This window comes from Misgurnus anguillicaudatus, chromosome 2, assembly GCF_027580225.2.
Source record: "Misgurnus anguillicaudatus chromosome 2, ASM2758022v2, whole genome shotgun sequence".
In the NCBI taxonomy this organism is placed as follows: Eukaryota; Metazoa; Chordata; class Actinopteri; order Cypriniformes; family Cobitidae; genus Misgurnus; species Misgurnus anguillicaudatus.
Window position 1 is genome coordinate 28,061,098 of NC_073338.2, and position 21,264 is coordinate 28,082,361.

Sequence of the window (21,264 nt, forward strand, 5' to 3'; positions counted from 1 at the left end):
TCGGTTCAGTCACTTGATAAAAGTCAGATCAGGTGTATAATCACAAATCTTTCTAGTAAACACATATTGAGTTTCATTTTATATACATGCCTCGCTGTCTCTCTGTACTTTCATCAGCGTCTGCTGGATTCAATTAAGTGTTTTTATTGACCTCCTCATTTTTCATTGCATACTCTAATTTATAGGCGGTTAAATATCTTTGCTCAGTTTATGAGCATTACAAATAGCTGCACTTTACAGCTTTTTATTTTATGAAGTGGTTTCCAAATGTGTATAACACGTAACACAGTATTTGTTAATATGAGATTGTTGGTGGTGCTAAATCAAGATGTGAATGGCTGAATACAGGACAAAGTTGACGAGATGCCACCAGGCTTATATAAGACCAGAGCCATTATATGCAAAATTGAGCATTTTTTTTGGAAGCCATATTGAAAAGCCAAGCTATTATTTGATTCATCTAATGATATTCAAATATCTTCCGTTGTTTGGAAAAAATTCCTGCGTGAGCACATTCACTACATGGAGGACAAAGCATGCGTTTCAAAGCCGAGCACGTTTTCTGCAGCTATTCACATAACGATTGCTACATCCGATCTAGACTTGGCAGAAGAATACAGCATTTGGGCTGTGGGCCTAATTGGTCTAAAAATACTCGTATTGTCATCAATCAATTAATCTGTTAACACACACATTCTTTCTTTTCACTACTTTGTTTATGAAACAACATTAGACAACAAAGGGGTTGAATGTCAATGGTACATTTGTAGTTTTGTTGCTGTATGGGAATCATGTGAAGCTATAAAAGAGAGGTGCATATCCAAGTCATTACTTAAGGATTTCATCCCAAACCTCACGATGATGCCACAAGGCTATCAACATTTGTCACACACCTGCAAAATCAGTAAAAATGTTCTTAGGAAACAAATTAGCGAAAATATCCTTTTAATACTCCAAAGCTCAGACAGGTGTGTTTAAATCTATCCTACTATGACTGGCATCAAAACAGCCATCTGGTTTTAATGTTGCGAGGGATCAGACAAAGGAAGACTGAGATCCCACTCTTAGGAATACTGTCATTATCTTAATCAGACCAGCACTGCACTTTTCCCAGAACTCAAGGTCCCACTCAGGAGCTCAGCGTTTATCTGACACCAGAAATGTGTTAAGCTACTTCAAAAACATCACTGTAGGACGAAAATGTGAGAATTTTTCATATAATAATATTAACATTAATTCAGGTGCTGAGGTTTATAGGCAACAAGATGATTGACGCAAGCATTATGTACAATGAGACTATTTTGAATAAGTCGAAAAAGCAAGTTTATCTCAAACTGTTCATGACATCTGTGAAAGCAAGAGTTCTCCAGGGTGAAATGAAAAAACAAAGGCTCAGTGCAGCTGGCAAAATGAAAAAGAAGTGACGACAATGACTACAAGTGGATTAGACTTCTGAAGGACGCAGGTGCAACCTGTGACTTCACGACTGCTCACCTGAGATCTGTGACTGCGCTGAACTCTGTAGACCTCGATTTCTGTAACAGATTCCCAGAGCTCCCAAATCCCAATAAGAGACCACAAACAACGGCACCATTCATCATGATTAACGAGTTTCCTCTGAAACTAAGATAAATGAGCATGTGACATATGTGGTTACTTAAGCACGCTGCATAGTTTTCCCATTCACGGAATTTTGCGAAGGATGAAATATTATATCAAGGAGCACGTTTCCATTGAGAAATTGTCAAGAGATGGCTCTTCAGTTTCATGCCAGTGAGCCATCCATTGTTCAGCGTCCCAAACAGTTCAAAAGACAATGATGTGCCATAAAGAATTACAATGAAGAATCCAGAGAGCAGCGGGTGCGAATAGCATGTGGCCAACTAAGCATGAAGCCAGATGACAGGATTTGATTATTAGAGCATGAGTATACCCAAGTGTTGAGAGATGCTGAAGTTTAGATAAATAATCTGTCTTTTAGGTATGGCTCAGCTGTAAGATCAATGGTAAGTCTCAACAAGGAACAAGTCCATATAAGTAACCAAAAGCTAGATCGATTATAAATTTCAAAAGGGCCATTACAACAAAAGCATGATCATCATCCTGCTAAGACTAGCAAAACAAGAACATTTGGAGAGCGCTTTACGACGGGTTTTTATTTAATAGGAGACGGACATGCAAAAACGACTGGATTGGGAATCGTTTACTCAAAATGCAGCAAAACATTTGATTCGAACTCTTGCAGCCGAAAGTTCAGGTCCACCCACAATTTAGATCTGAAGGCATTAAGTCTTCATAGACCGAGAACAGACCACTCGTCCACTAAAACAGATACAACCACAGCTAAAGCAAATATGACCTCTAGAGACTCGCAAACAAACTGCACATCTTCTCTCCGCAAACTTGTTAAAATGAAAGTGAAAATTAAAGCTAAAACCAATATGCGCTGGTTTTCTTAAGAAAAATCACACACAATTTTAGCACACCAGGGACATTTACAGATCACAGTACGGCAAGTATTGTGACAAGCCTTCAGTGAGATGGAGAGCCATTTGAGGTGAGAGGAAGTTATTCTGGGAACCCTGGAAACATAGGAAGTGGAGGTTTGAAAAATCAAGTAAAATCAAGGGTGTGATGAATTGGCTGAGAGACTTAAGGGGGACAAAGAACATAGTTCATCTGTGGCACATTGCTTGTTTTCAGTGAGATTGTCCATGACTTTAATAACACAGTTTTGTCCCATTATAGACTGCATACTTTTTGTAGATTTTTGCCCAGGGTTTTTGTATGCATTTTCTTGTTTGTTATTTTGCTGGGACAGTCTGGCCTGTGTCCAACATTTTGCCCATTAATGATCATGTTTGTTTTTCACAGAAACGACTGCAATTGGTTTGCTTAATATGTGAGCTTGGAAATCTCCCTAATCAAAAATCTGATAAATAATATCAGTACACTGTAAAAAAATACATTGCTGCCTTAAATTTTATTGTTAAATCAACTCAGATTTACAAGTCATGTCAACCTGTAGTGTACAACTCATCTCAAGATAAATAATAGTACGTTGAAATGACTTGTAAATCCGAGTTGATTCAACAAAAAAAGGCCGCAAAGTATTTTTTACAGTGTATGAGCTCACACTATCGCTAGAGTTCTTGTGATTTTCTTCAACTTTGAGTTTCAGCATTGGTTTAAGTTATTATTAATAATAGGCCTATAATATTAATTATGTTTAATGCATATGTGAACTTGGACCACAAAACCAGTAATAAGGTTCATATTTATAAGGTTTATATTCTATATATATATTCTGTAAATTTCCTTCAATAAAAAAATTTATTTATTTTTTTTATTGAAGGAAATTTACAGAATATCTTTATGGAACATGATCTTGACTTAATATCCTAATGAAATTAGGCTATTGAATTAAATGTATTGTTGGCCCCATGAATTAAAGTCCTGTTCCCACTTGTTAAAGACCAATGCACAGCTTGAATTCTGATGTTTGGCATCTTCTCTTTTAAAGGGGCCATGGCACATGACTTTTTTAAGATGTCAAATAAATCTTTGGTGTCCCCAGAGTACATATGTGAAGTATTAGCTCAAAATACCATATAAATAATTTATTATAGCATGTTAAAATTGCCACTTTGTAGGTGTGTGCAAACATGTGCCGTTTTGGGTGTGTCTTTTAAAATGCAAATGAGCTGATGAAATTCAAACACTGATCACAATGATGGTGGTTTGTTGCAATTAAAACTCAATTGTGCTTTTCTCTGCACTAAATGTCAGTGCTGTAGTTGGATAGTGCAGATTAAGGGGTGGTATTATTATAATAAGAGCTCCTTATGACATCATAAGGAGAGCCAAATTTCAACAACCTATTTTTTCACGTGCTTAGAGAATGGTTTACCAAAACTAAGTTACTGGGTTTATCTTTTTCACATTTTCTAGGTTGATAGAAGCACTGGGGACCCAATCATAGCACATAGAAAAAGTCAGACTTTTATGCCATGGCCCCTTTAAAAGTATGCTCTCTAACCTGGTCACTATGCTTTTAAAGGGATAGTTCACCCAAAAATCAAATTTCTGTCATTATTTACTCACTCTTGTGTTGTTACAAGTTTGTATAAATGTCTTTGTTTTGATAAACACAAAGGTATATATTTTGAGGAATGTTTGTAACCAAACAGATCATGAGTCCCATTCACTTCCATACAGTAGCAGTAATTTTCCATTCTTTAAGTTAAAGTATTACTTAAAACTTAAGAACTTAAAACAATATAAACATAAAAAACAATTAATTATTTGTTTTATTATTAAGTTTTAATGTCTCTTTGCTTTAGTCAGTCTAAAGTCCCTTAAGCTCAATTAGAGAAACTGACTTTGCACCAACTAACATTATTCCAAATTACCCAGCAGTGACAATTAGGAAATTATAGGGCCACTGTATTCTCACTGCAGCCATTAGTCCATTGTATAAATTCCCAAACTTACTGTAATTTCTCAAGATTGCCTTTTAAGGCCACGCTTCCCTCGGTATGCCGATCTCCAAATTAAATAATGACAAAACCAAACATTATTCCACTGATGAAACTTTGACACAAGAGCTTTGAATTAAACAAAAGAACGTATTAAAAGAAAACATGCTTGAGAAGAAAATCCATCAGCAGTCCTCAATCAGAACTGTGGTGCTGTGGGAAAGCTTGATTTCTCCTCACTGTAAACCTCTTATCCTCACTGCAAAACTTTGTGTGTGAATTATGATCTGTTTATAGGAGCACACGCTAACAACACATGGAGGTGACCTCAACAGAGGACTATTCACAACAACAGGACCTTCAGCCCACTCCACTCCGCCGTGCCATTCATCTACAGAGTGTGGGAACTTTGTTATTATAATACATTTATGATTAAATTACTCCTCCGCTCAGATTTGTTTATTCTTCTGAATAATTGTTTGGGGCCGGGGTGCGTAAAAAGTAATGGCTATACTGACCTCTACTGACAGAAAAGATGAAGAACAGCTTATTTTCTCTTCTAGGTTAACTGTAGATAAAATTAAAATTAAAGAAAGCAACAAACATTCCTCAACCCCTTATATTTTAATACTCTGTCTAAACACACAAAAAAATCCTTACAAATATTTTTCTGTATCTATGGGGTAGAAGTAGATCTAAAGTGATCAATTGCAGTTTTTGATGCAGCAACCATTTTCAGTTTATTTCAATTACATATAAATAATAAGTTGAAGGGTAGCTGTATGTGAAAACTAGGCTAGTTTCGTGAAATAATTATGAGATTATGAGCTAGTTTGATTTCACTCATTTATTTTATTATTATTATTTCAATCTTTGAGATTATCTAACTCAGTCAATATTAAATATAGCAAGGATTTATTTTCACATGATCTTAATTACGTTATGTAAATAAAACAACATTTAAAATGTAAATACTAGATCAAATCACCTCAAAATCATACTTTTCTACACCATATGGGTCAGAACAAATTTAGTGAATAGCTAAAACGTGTTTTGAAAAGTTTTGTGGTTGTGAAACGTAACATTAGGAGTGTCTGGACGACACCCCGAAACCGTTTAAATGCGTTTATGGGCAATTAACACTCCATGAGAATAGGGGGCGCTAACGAGTCCTCCATTTACAGTGTATTCATGATTCATATGTAAATCGCGTCACTGTATTTCTTGTTCCGGGTCAACGTGTTTTGTTGTGCTTCGTTCAAGACCATTGGTGAATAGTTTTATTTAAACGCGCCAGCCGAGCTTACAAAAGCGTATTGTCAGTCGAGGTTTAGGGTTTATAGTGTAAAATACCTCAACACGATGCAAAGGCCACATTTTCGACATCCGCGCCATGGACCAGGTCCTGCAGGTTTCCGCAGTCCTCCTCCAGCTTACGACAGGACAGGCAGTACGTTACCATCTCCTCCGTGGGGATTTTCACCCCCACTGCCGCCGTTTGGACCGAGATTTGGACGAGGGTCTCCAAACACACCACCGAGGGAGTTTTTTGGTAATAGGGGTGGCAGCGGTGGTAAATATTTTAACGACCAATCGCCCGGTCACACACCGCGCAGATCAAACCCAAGCCCTCGCGGCACACCGTACAGACGCTCGCCGTATGACAACCAGGGACGACACGGCGGACACAGTGGACAGGTAGTTAAATAACGACTTAAAACATAAATATTAATAGATACGCGTGTTTGATTTATATTTTAAAAAAAGTAATAATTTTGATGGCTCCTTTGTAATAATTACACAGGAGTGCTTTTTAAAAATTTTGTCACGAGTCGCGCGCTCTTTCGATCAAATGCAGAGTATTATAAGCTGATTGATCAATGTGCGATTAGGTCAGTACAATACAACAACTGGTTAACTGTAATCGTTTTAATGTTTTTTGCATGATAATTTTTTCCTAAAGGGTTCACCACGGACATCCACACCGTTTGGCTCAACGCATGGCAGGGAGAGAGGGACAAATGATATGGAAAAGTATTACAAACCTTCAATGCTCCAAGATCCCTGGGCAGACCTAAAGCCTATCTCAGTCACAGAAACTCAGTCTAAATGCAACTCCCAACACACCACAAACACAGGCAGACAAGGAAGATATTATAACTAAAGCAAAGTACATTTCAAGGAAATGTACAGTCCTTTTTATTTAGTGCAACATTGCGATTATCATTTAAGTCGAACGGAGTCGAGCAACACCCAAATGTACTTGTCATGGACTTGATTCAGGATTCACCAGCAATAATTCTTAAGAAGTTTGCTTCAAACAATATTTTTTAAATTCATATGTACTTTTCTTATTCAAGAGACATTCTTTTACTTTTATATCTGTACAACAGGATAAAAAAAAGTTGGTTGCTGTTGTAACTTGCAACCTATTCAAAGTAGTTTTGGCCAACTCCCATGGAGTTTGCTAATCTAATGAATTGAGACACGCCTCTTTGAACACAATCAAACAAAAGAGGTCTGATCAACACATCTACCTCTTAACATTGCCTGTATGATCACTAAGGTCAGTGCAGGTATTTGTAGGTGTGTCTCCTTTACGATTTTCTAGGAACTGTTAATGTTTTAATTTGATTTTTTATTTGTGCTGACCTTTGGTTTTAACAAATTTCATCATTTCTTTTCTGTTTAGTGATAAACATTTCAGACAAGGTCTACTGTTAAATCAAAAGACTAATTTCATTAAAATATAACTCCGTATCACTCCACATCTCAGCAAAAGCTGTAATTCTCAGCAGTCTTTTTGATTTTTATACCATTTTAAACCTCATTTCTGACTCATTACACGTCTACAAAAATATATTTTATTAGTGTAACGATACACATAACATTTTACATTTAAAAGTTCAGTCAAATGTTTGCTTTTTCATTTTCAGTCAAAATTCAGATAACAAATTACAGAGTTACTGATGTAATATTACTTTACATCAGTGCTTTTCAGTTGTCTTCTGTCATCATCTGGTTTTGTTTTAACTTAGCCTTTGTATGTATTCAAATCTTTGCATGTGCAGCATTTGCTTAGAGACACCCTAAATTATATAATTTAATGTGATAGTTCACCCAAAATCCATTCACTCACCTTCAAGTTTTTACAAACCTTTATTAATTTCTTTGTTCTGCTTAACAGGAAATGTTTGTAACCCAACTGTGTTTAAGCACCATTGACTTCCATAGTTTCTTTCCTATTATGGAAGTCAATGGTGTTTCTGTTTCCTGCTTGATTACAAATATCTTCATTTGTGTCCAGCAAAACAAAGAAATGTATACAGGTTTAGAACAACTTGAGGTTGAGTAAAACATGACAGAATCTTCAGTTTTTAGTGAACTTTACCTTTATCACATTTCAGCTAAAACAGTAAGACTCAGACAACAGAGGCTTATATTAAAATGTTTTGTAAACTTTTAGGGCTCAAAGTCAGTCGCTTATTTAAAGCAATGAGATGGGGTTTCGAGACATCAGCTGTATTGTTAGCATCATTGTCTCATACTTCCAATGCAAACAGACTAAATCAAGAGCTTGTTGAAGGCTATTAACCCACTATGACTAAACAAAACAAAAAATAGGAAAATACTTGCATATTCCACAGTGTACAAATACATATTTGGAAATAGCTGACAGAAAAATAAAACAGTGTAGTTGTAATTGGTAAAGTAAAAGTAACATGTTTGTTAGATGCCAGCATTATGTGAAAAGAAAATGTTGACATTTATTTACACATGAACGTTAGTATTGGATATGGTTATAATAAGCAATTCCTAAACATGAATGGGTTCTCTAGCACTTAACTGCACAGTGGCAATTAGGGCCATGGCTCCAAAACAAACATTATGTCTAGCCGTTTTAGAGTTTTTTAGTATAAGCGTGTTATGTGCTCCAGTTTAATCCGCAACCCTCGAAGTACTAAAATTCAGAAAATGTTTAATTTACAATAGAAAATATAGTTACATATGATCAACGTTGCAAGAAAATTGCATATAAGTTATAATAAAGTACACAATTCAGTCTGTGTAATAAAACAACATTCCAACCTGTTTTTCACAGTAAACTAAACCCAAGCTTATGATGTTCTAAATAAAAAATCATTAATGTGTCAGTCAGGACACATCAACAGCATTAAAGAAAACTCTCATTTGGTGCCACACATACAGAAGGAGGATAAATAGCCCTTTTGATTTGTGTGCTTATGTGGGAGAGAGACCGGGGTCTGTTTAGTGTGCATCAGTCTATGGGTTACCTATGGGTACTGTTAGGGTTAAGATATTGAGTGAAATGAAGGACAGTGTCAAATGCAGACTAAAGCCGTCATTGCCGAAATGCATAATGCTGTATACTTTTCAAAGTGTTTAAATTCAAATGGTTTTGATAGAAACAGCCAATAAGGAATAAACTCCAGGTTAACTCCTAAGTTATGCTTATTTAGCTATTACTAATGTAATATTCAGAAATGATTGTTAGTCTAAGACGCATAACTGCAATTTTTTTTAGAATAGTGTCCTGAAAGCATTCCTGCTCCACAACACTATGTTTTTGTATATGCGCACAGTAGTTTTTTTTATGTAACTGAAGTGTTAGTGTTTAACACTCAATCTTCTCACGATTTAGTTACATTCATAAAGAAAAGCAACTTAAAGTTGGCTGAAAAATTTATAATGCACAGTCATCTAAATATTGGAATAAATATTGTAGTCTGCTAAGGTGAGCTAAGAAATGTTTTTGTTTGATATGTCAGACCTTTGACATAATTTAGTGGCCATCTCTAAGTTGTCACTATTTTGGTAATGCATATCTGATATTCTGCCCTTTCAAACCCTTTGGAAAAACAACAACAAAAAGAAAGAGAGACCGCTTGACGTGTGAATTTGTGATGATTTCCAGCAGTTTTGGCTGGAGAGATGAAACCTGATGTATTTTTGAAGCAGTGGAAGAGTATTGGGAAGTAAGCATTATAGTGCAGAATGACCATGTCATTATAAAATGCAACATCTTTCCCGAATTCTCTTTGCCAAACTTTTCCTCGTCTTCTTTCCATTTTTCTCTTTGCCATCTTCCATTTTTCTGGCTCTGATCTCACGCATGAGATCAAAAAACACCTGGAGAGATTATGAAGAAGTTTATTGAGTGTGACGCTTTATGAGTAGAAAAATGAAACCGTTTCTGTTTATAAAATACCGTGTGCATAATGATTGCCACACTAGTCTTTGGTAAGGCCTACCTTATCCACGTTGGCACGGGTTTTGGCAGAAGTCTCGACGTAGCTGACTGCCCACTGATCTGCTCTGGCTTTGGCCTCCTCCATACCAACTTGTCGTCGGTCCTCCAAGTCTGACTTATTTCCCACCAGCAGGAAAGGTACGTTTTCCTCCTCCTTCACACGAAGAATCTGCTCTCTGAAGTTTAGAAAATATACACTTCAGCATTGGTACAGTCTTTATACTGTTTCTGTTGCTACATGCACACTTTGTCACGAGAAATGCACAGGCTTATGAAATGTACTTACTTGCACACCAGCATTATCTTCTAATTGTATGTAAGTCTCTCTACCTGAAATCAGCAGTAGCAGCGAAGGATTCTGATTCTGTGATGGAGAACACACAGAGAAATCCCTCTCCACTGCGGAAGTAATTGTCTCGAATGGCAGCGTAATCCTCCTGCCCGGCTGTGTCAAGGATGTCGATTTGGACCTCCTCTCCATCCAGAACCACCTTTTTTCTGTAGCTGTCAGCTTTAGTGGGCTCATAGTCCTCCACAAACTTGATGGAGATAAGTTACAGCCAAATTAAGATTTCTGGTTTGCATGTCATTTTTTTAACATTATGTAAAATGTTAAGTCTTACCTCATCGTACATAAACTGCAGCGTTAATGCAGACTTGCCCACACCTCCGCTGCCCACCATTATCACTTTGTGAAGGGCCAGGGTATTCCTGTTAGCAGCCATCGCATTAAACAATCAGAGAGAGGTGGCAGTGCTGTGATGGAGGTAGATGGGTATTAAGGGAACCCTGGAAGGGAGTCTATAAAGAAAAAAACAATCACTTCAACTGCTAAAGCTAAACTTGTTGTATTAACTATGTTGTCTCGTAATGCGAAACACAGTAACTATATAGATGCTAGAAACTTCAAAATAATTGGTTTAATATATGAAAAAAACATGCATTTGATTATTTAAAAAAGTGCATTTCTTAATAGCACTAATAATAAAACTTTACAATTACTTTCGATTTTATTTATATAGCGCTTTTTACGATTGTTTAATTGTTCCAAAGCAGCTTTTCATTAATTAAAAACAAGAGAGAATGGAAAAATCAAAGGACAACAAAGTAGAAAAGTACAGTGGCTAAGATTAATCTGTACTAGTGAGCGGAGAAATAATGTAACATATATGTAACGTAGTTCTAAGTTAAGCTAATGTCAGCTGACTCCCAAGGGGTTGAAGAAAACTCCTAGGAGAAAAACCCAGTGGGGAAAAAAGTCCTTGGGAGAAAAAAACCTGGAAAGAGAGCCAGACATAGCTGATCCTATAGAAGATATACTATATATTGAGTACTATATTATTAAAACATTTGTGTGAATTAAGAGTTTTAATAATTTAAATGAAAAATTAAAAGAAACAGTTAGTGTCGCTGGGCAGACTTAGGCGATCCAGTAGGGAAAGAAATACTATTCAGATTTATTAAGAATTTTAATAAAGGGAAGCTGTGTTACTTCCCCACAGACAATTTTACATTAATACTTAATCCCTATACACTTTATGAAAAGTCATATGCATATTTTCTGAATAGTACTGTGAAATTACCATTCCGATTCACATTACTAACTGTAATCTTATGAATAAATGTTAACTGCTAATGTCTTTGTATTTTGTAATAATACCACATATCCTATATATTTCATACACCCCTTTTTATTTGCCTGTAGTTCCCTATAAAAGCACTTTAAATAATACATTTCAATGTAATTTATTTCAGTAAGTTAAACTATCAGTCACAGGATGAAATTTTGGATTGGTTACTTTTTTAGAAAAGTCAACATTTTGAAAAATGTTTTTTACTATGTATTCCCTTATTAGTACTCTTATTAGTGATTGGACAATATATCGCAGAGGCCGATATTTGGATTTTTTTTAAGCATCCTATGTGCATCACGTGTCTTGTCAAAATAAGTGCCTGATGCAGAAAGGGTTTATAATAAAAAAGATGCTCGCGTTTGTCAGATACTCGCATAATCTTATGCGTAATCAGAGTTTACTGTTGAGGGAGTGTCTTGGGTGTATTTTTTTTAACGTGAGAGCGTCTCTTCTAAGATGAACGGTTTTGAAGCATGTGCAGCAGGCACTTATTTTGACAAAACACGTGATGCACATAGGATAAATCGACGTGCAGAACACATATTTTGAAAACACAAGCAACACACATGACACTCCGAACACTTATTTTGAATTTGTGTCACTCGGATGAGCAGTCACGAGCCGCCACTGGTTTGTAATAAAATAGACACCCAGTTTCACTAAATGTAAAGCTAAAGTCTGACAGACCGTTAAATGACCAATCATTATTCACTTTTTAACATGACGTTATGTTATGTCACACACAACACCACACTAGTTTAACACACTTATTCAAACAGTACCGTGAGATGTCATATCCACATTAATTATGTCTTGTAAAGGTATATTTATAAATGTTAGGCATAACAAACACCAATTTTTTGTCTCTTATTTACTGTAATAACATTTGGGTTGTATCGGCCATACAGCTTTTTAAAGGCGGGGTGCATGATCTCTGAAAGCCAATGTTGACATATGAAATCACCTAAACAAATACACCCCTACCCCAATAGAATCTGGACCTTCTTTTGATAGACCCGCCCCACACATACGCAACCCGGGCAATGATGTCAGTTAGTAGACACGCACCTTACTGCTGATTGGCTACAAGTGTGTTTTGGTACTTGCCCGACTCCCTTGTGCAAAGTGTTTTTCAAAAATCATGCACCCCGCCTTTAATATCGGCTATATCGGTCAACCACTACTTAATGATCGCAAGAATTAGTTTTATCCGTACAGGAACAATGAACATTCATTCATTCAAAGTGTCATTTATCATATAGCTCCATTCTTCAGGTAAGTCAAACACGTGTTTGGGTCAGTATTTATGAATAACTAGCTTTCTCCTATTCTCATCAATTACTCTGACCATAATGATAACAACATACTTCATTCTCTCTCCTGAGACTAGACTAAAACAATAGGTCTTTTCATAAGGGAGGGTGTAGAACTCATCTACTCCCTTCCTAACTGACACTGACATCATCACTCACTGAACTGAAACAATGCAGCTCAAACAACTCAAATGATTGAAAATAGTCCAATTCAATTCTGAATATTCTAGTGAAATCAGAGGCTATAAACAAAAAGTTCACTGATAGACTGGGGTCCATATAACTTCACAATAAAAACTTAAAGCACGTATAAGGGTGTTGCAATCAAACTGCTATAGAAGTGCTAAGGTTGTGGGTTCGATTACCAGGGAACACATACTGATAAATGTATAACTTTGGTTAATCACTTTGGATTAAAGCGTCTACAAAAGTAAATGGTGTAATGCGGGCAGTCACTACACAATATTATATAAATTACTATTGTTGACTCGGGTGTAAAATAGTAGGCTGAGCCTGCGGTCAGATGTTTCAAGTTTACTTTGCACAGTTTGATTTGTGGTGTAGCTACAGAGAGGGTGTGGTTAATGTTAAACTATAAACAACGGCAGTATCTTTAATTTCTTTTACATAAAGTCGTCACATAAGCTTGCTGTCACGTAAAGTGAAAAAAATATAGGAGTGGAAAATTCAAATGATCTGCTGAATAATGGAGCATCACATTTCTCAATAGGTGCCTCCGTAGTCTTTTGTTTGTAGCCTGGCCTGTTTCAATAAGAAAGGGCAATACAGATTCCACAGGAGTGGCATAATAAATATTTTAACTTTAAGCTGATATATAAACATTTAATTATTGTACTGATGCATTGTGTTAAGGTAGGTCATAATACTGAACTACGAATAAATCACCTTTCTAAAGACAAAAAAATAAAAACATATGCCATAAACAAACTGCAAGCTGTGATACTGCTTTCGCAACAATTAAACCACAGAATACAGGACACCTGTTACGTTTCTGTGGTCATAAATATTAAACAAGAGATGTGTAAATTCATTAAAACCCGAGTATACAGCCACACAAGAGTGAATTATGTGGCTTGAGTTTCATCATTCATACGCATAACCTGATAAGAGTCATTCAGAAAGTGCTCACTTCGTAGTGTCCTAATACGTTAACTGCTGTTCAGCTAACAAGCTAACTCAATTATTGCGAAACGACACGAGCGAGTTGCTACTGGAGATGTCGAGCAGATCTCGAGACTGGAATGTTTTTCTGTCATATTTAAATAGAGACGCTGAATCCATCTTCCGTGTTCATAAGCAAGGGCTGATTCAGTTTTAGCACTCCAAAGCTAACAGGGAAGTCGTAACCCTTTATGTTAAGAATCAATCACGTCGGATGACAAATAGATTACAAATTAAATAGGCGAATGATAATGTTTGGTAACAAAAAGAGTTGTGGATTAAATATGTGCAAATCATACTTACCAAATACGCACTGACGTGTTGGACGTCTTGTTAGCTTTGCTGCTACAGGCAGATTTGTTTTGCCTCAGTGCATGACTCAGAAGGGAGCAGCACTGTACTGTCACACAGCCTGAGCTTGCGCTTCTCAAAGTTTACTTCAGTTATGATGAGGAAAATATGGTAATGTACAGGAACGCAGTATCTAACGCTATTCAACTCGATGGGTCAGTATGCCTATGTTGTATTTGACGAACAACAATAAAAAAGTTGACGATATCGTTTCGTGATCTACAATTTTATTTCTTTGCACCCTTAATAAAGTCGATATTGGATGTACATTAAACACGTAGCGTACTAGAGGCCTAGCATGTTTCTACACAAGAAAACTACGCGCAAAAAAATAAAATAAATAAAAACTACGCCCCTAAAGGTCGCCTTTTTGGTTGTACTGAACACATGTGCACGAGAGCTGATCATTACACGTTTTCAATATTTTAGAGAAAGATCAACCAATACGTTTAACTGTCAAGTGTTGTATGTTATCATTCAAACCTGCAGAACAAAATGTACCATGTGGGAAAATGTAGCCTACTAAAATACATTATATTTAAGTAAACATACTATCTATCATGCACTAATTGTGTACTTAATATACAAAATTAGTCTTTAATACTTCTTAAGATAAACTTAAATAAGTGTAGCCTACTAAGCTGTACTATTTTGAGACACCATTTATTTTATACACTAAAAATCTATTTAAGTATTACTTTATTACTTGTATTTAGTATACTTCTATTAAGTGTACTGAAGTAGTATTTGTAGTTGTGGTTTCCTGGACAGGGACTACCTTAAGCCAGGACTAGGCCTTTGCTTAATTAGGAAATATAACTAGTTTTAACAAACATGCCTTACTAAAAACATTACTGGTGTGCATTTTGAGGCAAAACAAAGGGTACTGATGTGTTTTAAGTCAAGATATGTCAGAGCAAATTGTTTTTAGTTTGGACAGCTCTTACATTCATTTTAGTCTAGGACTAGTCTAATCCCTGTCTAGGAAACCACCCCGTAGTGTTTATCTCTTACACGTTCATTTAGCAAAAAAACAATGTACTACAAATGTACCTACTGGTTTTGTACAATTAATACTTTATTTTTTTTACCTGGTTAGCACTTTTGTCTATTTAAATTACTAGTGGTCAACCAATATAGGTTTTGTTTATGGCCAATACCAATATTAGTAAAGCTGTATGGCCGATATAACACAAATGTTATTACAGTAAATAAGAGACAAACAGAAAATTGGTAAAACATTTGTTGTTATGCCTAACATTTATAAATATACCCTTTTAAAGTACATAAAAACATATTTACAAGACATAATTAATGTGGATCTGACATCTCACAGTACTGCTTGAAAAGTGTGTTAAACTAGTGTGGTGTATTACCTATGCCAGCCAGTTATTTAATAAATAAAAAAATGTGATTGTGAAAGTCATAATAAAGACATATTAGGACATAACAAGAACCTTTCTCATTAGTTTAAGTCATTATTGTGAAAGAGGTTCTCAAAATAATGAGACACTAATCTATGATAATGACTTCTCATTATTATGATTTGCTGAATTACATTATTCAACACATTCTATAATTATATTTTACAGATAAATACCATCGTAAAATTGTATCATAGCACTGATGACACACAGAGACAATCCTAATGTGATAAAGGACTTTATTTTTGCTCATATGCTTTTGCAAAATATATTTGATAATCAACTTGAACTGAAAGTATAATTGAGCCAGCCTAATGGTTTGGGGAAATAATCTAAATTGAACAGAAAAAAGTCAAGGTCTTTAAAAAGGAATTATATGCCTTTTTTTCAACACTGTTTTTGATATTTGGTTAATTTGACATCTGTGCTGCTTTGCATTGAAGTGCTGCAATCGAGGCACTGAGCTTTACATAAAGTCACAAAAATTGCTAAGTGTCTGTATCTGCAACCAGCTGTGCAATATATTTGCAGTTATACAGTAGTGCTCCTTGCATGTGGTTTAAGCACAAAAGTCAATAGCTCACAGATGATTACTTTTGTCTTTCAGTCATATTGGTGTTGCTCTCCATTCTTTTCCTTCAGTGAGTGCACGCGGTTGGTGGATGAACACACTGTATCGCACACCCTGGTTAGCAGCTGCACGAACAAATCCGCTATTTGCAGTCATAGTGACAGCCCGCATTGTGTCTCCTGTCCCAAAGATCATCAATGATCTACAGTTTACTTTCGAGCTAGTAACTAGGCGCTTGGTGCGTTCAGATGGCTGGTCTGGAACCACCTTGAGTCTGGCTAGCAGCTCTTCAGCTCTGGCTTTTTCTCCTGGGCCTCCTAATGTCTCCAGGATGACACGGAAGTCCTTAACTGCAGAATGACAAGCAAACAACTCTTTACCCTTCATGAACTCCTCCAGCTTGGGCAGGACTTTCTCTTGCCGTTCTTGTGCGGCTTGCTCGGTCAACACCACCTCTTTAAAAGTAAAGTGACAATTACCATGGCTGAGCGAGGACACGTAGGTGATCAGAGTAGTGATGTCAAGGTTGACCCTGTTGCACACATCTACCTTCACTTCAGTAGGAAAGGCAAGGCTGGCCACAATAGTGTCTCTATCAACACAAGTGTGCATGAGGTCTGTATCATCACTGTCATCTTCTTCTTCAACATCATCATCATACTTCTCTTCTTCATCCATAACATCATTTTCTTGCTCGTGGTCTTCTTCAACACAACCATGTTTGACATCGTTTTCATCCTCATCTTCTTCTTCCTCATCCTCCTCTTCACCTCCAATTATTGTATTAACAGCAACAATGTCGCCTCTCACAGATATACCCATCTCTTTAAGCTTATCAGCCATAGGACTGGACACTCCATTGTAAAACGCAAATATTATATGTGGGTTGCTGTACTGTACAGGCTGTTGCTGACTGGCCTCAAGAAAATCTTCTGCTTGCCGGATGACACTCTTATCTCCATACTGCCCACGCCCTTGCCAGATGTTGTGTAAAGCCTCTGCCTTGCGCCCAATTGCTTTGACCCACGTGTGTCCGCCATTTGCCACCACATCAACCACCAATGTCTGCTTTTGGCCATCAGGTCCCTCATAAGCAAACACATGCAGCACACTCACCACTTTTTCTAGATTTTCTGCCGACTCGACGATGGCCTTCAGGTGAGTAAGGTTGGTACTTTGCAGGTGGGACTCCTTGATCACGACCTTGCCAGCCTCGACTTTCTGAAGGAACTTCAGCTCAGCCCGAAGCTTACTGCACAGTTTAGCACGTCCTTCGACCTCATGGCCTTGCCGACTACAAATCTCATCCACTTGCACTAGCAGCTCCTTGGCTACTCTGATCCTGTCCTGCAGTGTAGTATAAGTGGCCATTGCTGTTGAACATTATTCCTATAGAAAGAAAAACAAACAGTCAGAAAGCACCAACATGTTTAGCTGGGATAAAATCTATATAGAAATCTATGCAGTTAATATCAATGTTCAATGCTAGGATAATAAATAGGCTAATAAGAAGTACATTGTGTTTTGCAAACTCAATGTATGTAAAGCCCTTTTCAATTTTAAAATATATAAAGGCAACATGCAAGGACATTTGAAATAACTACGTTAAATAACTCAGACGAGCATTACAAAAGTACAAAGATAATCAAAGTGTTGCTCTAAGGTAGCACAATACAATAACACATACATAAACTCTTTCTTTTACGTTCTTATGGTAACACTGCCCAGTTTAACAAAATGCTGCTAGGTCACATTATATGAAAACTACAAGACACTGGCTTATAAATACGTGTACATGCCTGCTAGCTTGGTTAAAGTTAAAGCTACGTACCAGACACACTTTGTTCTGCTTGCTTAGAAAGGCTAAAACAGTATAAGTTATCGCTTAGCCAAAGAAAAGTGACATTATTAATACATTTCGATGTAAACTTACAGCTTTTATAGATTCATCGCGTCTCTTCTGCTTTTAGTCGACGTAACTACAACCACAGAGTCAAAGAAAGTAGCGCTGTCATGATGTTAATGTGTGGCTATGGCGCCATCTAGCTTGGAGGTTATGGATTGCATGCGAAATCACTTCATGAAAAAACATATTACGCAGCAAATTATTGTTCAGTTTCACACTCACACATGACAAACACTGTAGTATACTTGTGTATTTACTATAATAAATTGTAGTATATTATACGTTGATAATGTAAAATATTCTGTAGTATTATATAGTGAATAAATAAAGTAATACTGTAGTATATTGTGGTCACATTATAGTGTCTAGGTTTACTATGATAAAGTTTACTGAATCGACCTTTAAATTTAACTGAATTGTCTCTGAAAAACCATTTTTCCTTTTAAACCAGTAAAGCATGGTTAATTTTCCTAAAAGTTTTTCCTGAGTGTTTTGCACACACAGCTGACGACAGGTTTGCCCATGCATTGCATGCATGTCTTACTGTATGTAAAATCACCATTACTCACTGTGGCTTTACGTATTGCATTACAGTAAAGAAAAGAGGGAGGGTGCAGACGCTTCAAGTGTACGCATGGTAACACTCAAAATCATGCACGAGCGAATGAGTGGTCCTGACGCAACAAGTAGGCTATCTGGTTTCCAGTCTCTCCTTTTGGATGACTACGCGCTGTCTAGAGAAAGAAGAGCTTTAAACGCTAATAAAATACACACCCAGCATTTCTTTTCCGAAGCATAGCGGTTTTTAATCTTTCTTTCGTGCAACTGCGTTGAGTTTTGGTCGATTGCATAATAGTTGCTCGGACTTTTTACCGTTATTTCCACTTTTCTAAACGTGTAAAGGTGAAAGAGGATCGAGCTGCATGTGAATAGCGTTTCTCATCACATATTTTCTTGAGTTGTACTTTTTTTACGCATATGGATACTTTTAGGGTGCGCAGACGGTAGATTATGAATACCACAGGATGGGTGCGAACAATGGGAAACAGAGCGGGAGTGAAGGTGAGTGCCAAAATCAAACTCTCAGACACAACGCTGCTTTTCCACTGTTAAATCTCACTGTACAGCAGCCATAGTTGTGTCAACGTCACTATTCCCCTTTATTCTTGTGGCTAACAGTAGCCTAGCAGTTAACTCATATAGAAATTGTATATTAGGAAATACTTAAAGATTTCTGTCACAGCATGCAAGTACCCATTATGACCAGTAAAAGACTTTGTGCTGTTTCTGGCATTCGGCCATAATAATGTGCATATGCATTGGGAATTTAAATACAATAGGTTTGTAAATGTTAAAATAATCACAATATTATTTCTCCCCATGAACTGCTGGAACTGAAAAATATACTGGTGAGTTACCTGTTTAGAAATATAGCCTACTGGAAAATTAGGATGTCATCTTTTTGCTTAAAATAGCAAGCACAATTTTAAAGGCTTGTGACATTGTTCATAGAATGTGTTATTCATATTTTAACAGATCCAGCTATAGGCATGTATCCAAAAATGTATTGCATATTTTGTGTCTATACATTGCAAAAGAGATTTATGAAAACTAAGTGGTTTAAGTTCGAAACCAATAAGATGCAACTATGTGCCAACATCAGAGCTGGATTCACTTTAAAGTAACCATCAAAGTGTGTTACTTAAAAAATATGGACCTAACACACATCATCTTAGTGAATTCATGCATTTTTCCAGCATATTCAGCATGGTTGCGGTAATTAGAGGTCAGGGCAGAGAGTGTTCATTTATGTGTATGCTGAAACACACTGACCAGTGGTCAATTTTGAATGATCATAAGTGTTCATGCAAAAGATTTCACTGTTACACATTGTGTTCCTGGCTGTGTGAGAGACTTGTGGTCTCTTAAAGAACACCAGATTTCTGGAAGGTCGTGGTTTGGCCTGCCCTCGGGACTGGCACTCAGTGAGCAAACCTAAAACGTTCTGCATGCAGCTTAGACAATCTCCTCGATTTCCATATTTGACCTATCAACATCTATTACAATGTTTGTGTCTTACCATTGAGGCCCTTACAAGGTGGATTTTGTTTACTGGTAGCTCAGTAAATCGGTTATATCTGTTGCTGAGGTTGCATTTGGGTTGCATTTAGACAGGCAGGGGTATTGCATTTAAATGCATGTTATAAACTTACCAATGTCAGTCTACCATGTTGCACCACATAAAGGAATCAAATGTAATTTAAAAGCCAATAATACAATAGGCTGCTTATATTCTATATAAAGAAAGTAATTTGAGTGCCTCAAATACATGCACACATATATTGTTTATTTTAGTGTCACTCAGTAGGTCTCTGAAAGTACTTATAAAAGTATAGTTCTCAGGATTTTTATGTATGAATTGCTACAAAGTAAACTTTTAACAGAAGTAAAATCGATGTGCTGAATATAACAATATATATTTTTTAATCTAAGTCAATTGGATTTTGAATTTATCCCAGAAAAAATATTTAAATAAATAATTTTCACATATGACAAAACACAAATACCATGCATTTTTTTTATCTTAATCTCTCAGTTTCTTCACTTTAAAGAATACTTTGCTGCCTTAAATTTTTTGTTAAATCAACTCAGATTTACCAGTCATGTCAACATACTTTTATTTATCTTGACAAAAGATGAGTTGTTACAACTAATAAAATTAAGTTGACATTTTCCAACTATAATTGATAAGTTATAACAACTCACCTGTAGTTATAACAACTCATCTCTAGTCAACATAAAAAATGTAAGTTGAAATGACTTGTACATCTGAGTTGATTCAACAAAGAATTTTAACGCAGCAAAGTATTTTTTACAGTGTTGGAGTTCAGTTAAAGTTCTTATTGGGTTGCTTTAACGTTTTCATGTTGTTGTGATACCGTATTCAATCAATCAAATTTGAATGTGTCGCTTTGTTTTTGCTAAATTTCACACTATTGCATGCAGTTGTCTCTCTTCATAATAGTAAAAGCCTTGCTGGGTTAAATGTTGGTGGAATTTAAGCCAATGGTACAATTCCATCAATATAATATTTGTTCAAGCAATAAATCTCATCAGCACTAAAGCACATTGT

At 36.3% G+C, this 21,264-nt stretch overlaps 4 protein-coding genes across 5 annotated transcripts in view; 2 read left to right on the forward strand and 2 right to left on the reverse strand.

Moving 5' to 3' along the window:
* Positions 1 to 5,689: 5,689 nt before the first annotated feature.
* mplkip (M-phase specific PLK1 interacting protein) lies at positions 5,690 to 7,246 on the forward strand. Its single transcript, XM_055202307.2, has 2 exons — positions 5,690 to 6,176; positions 6,442 to 7,246. The coding sequence occupies exons 1-2, from the start codon at positions 5,841 to 5,843 to the stop codon at positions 6,640 to 6,642; spliced, it is 537 nt and encodes a 178-aa protein (XP_055058282.1). The 5' UTR covers positions 5,690 to 5,840; the 3' UTR covers positions 6,643 to 7,246.
* Positions 7,247 to 7,319: 73 nt separating this feature from the next.
* On the reverse strand, positions 7,320 to 14,658 carry ralab (v-ral simian leukemia viral oncogene homolog Ab (ras related)). Its single transcript, XM_055202306.2, has 5 exons — positions 14,183 to 14,658; positions 10,374 to 10,551; positions 10,081 to 10,289; positions 9,752 to 9,926; positions 7,320 to 9,629 (listed from the first exon to the last, which is right to left on the reverse strand). The coding sequence occupies exons 2-5, from the start codon at positions 10,473 to 10,475 to the stop codon at positions 9,507 to 9,509; spliced, it is 609 nt and encodes a 202-aa protein (XP_055058281.2). The 5' UTR covers positions 10,476 to 10,551; positions 14,183 to 14,658; the 3' UTR covers positions 7,320 to 9,506.
* Positions 14,659 to 15,876: 1,218 nt separating this feature from the next.
* Positions 15,877 to 18,306, reverse strand: c2h7orf25 (chromosome 2 C7orf25 homolog). 2 transcript variants are annotated; one of them, XM_055202308.2, is made up of 2 exons: positions 18,159 to 18,306; positions 15,877 to 17,614 (listed from the first exon to the last, which is right to left on the reverse strand). In XM_055202308.2, the coding sequence occupies exon 2, from the start codon at positions 17,594 to 17,596 to the stop codon at positions 16,262 to 16,264; it is 1,335 nt and encodes a 444-aa protein (XP_055058283.2). In that variant the 5' UTR covers positions 17,597 to 17,614; positions 18,159 to 18,306; the 3' UTR covers positions 15,877 to 16,261. The 2 variants fall into 2 exon arrangements, with proteins under 2 accessions (XP_055058283.2, XP_055058284.2); XM_055202309.2 differs by having other exon boundaries at positions 18,057 to 18,195.
* Positions 18,307 to 18,784: 478 nt separating this feature from the next.
* Positions 18,785 to 21,264, forward strand: part of fbxl7 (F-box and leucine-rich repeat protein 7) — a 41,257-nt gene continuing 38,777 nt past the window's right edge. Inside the window, exon 1 of the mRNA XM_055202310.2 lies at positions 18,785 to 19,193. Coding sequence (XP_055058285.1) covers positions 19,157 to 19,193 — 37 coding nt within the window. The 5' untranslated portion in view covers positions 18,785 to 19,156. The remainder of the gene's footprint in view (positions 19,194 to 21,264) is intronic.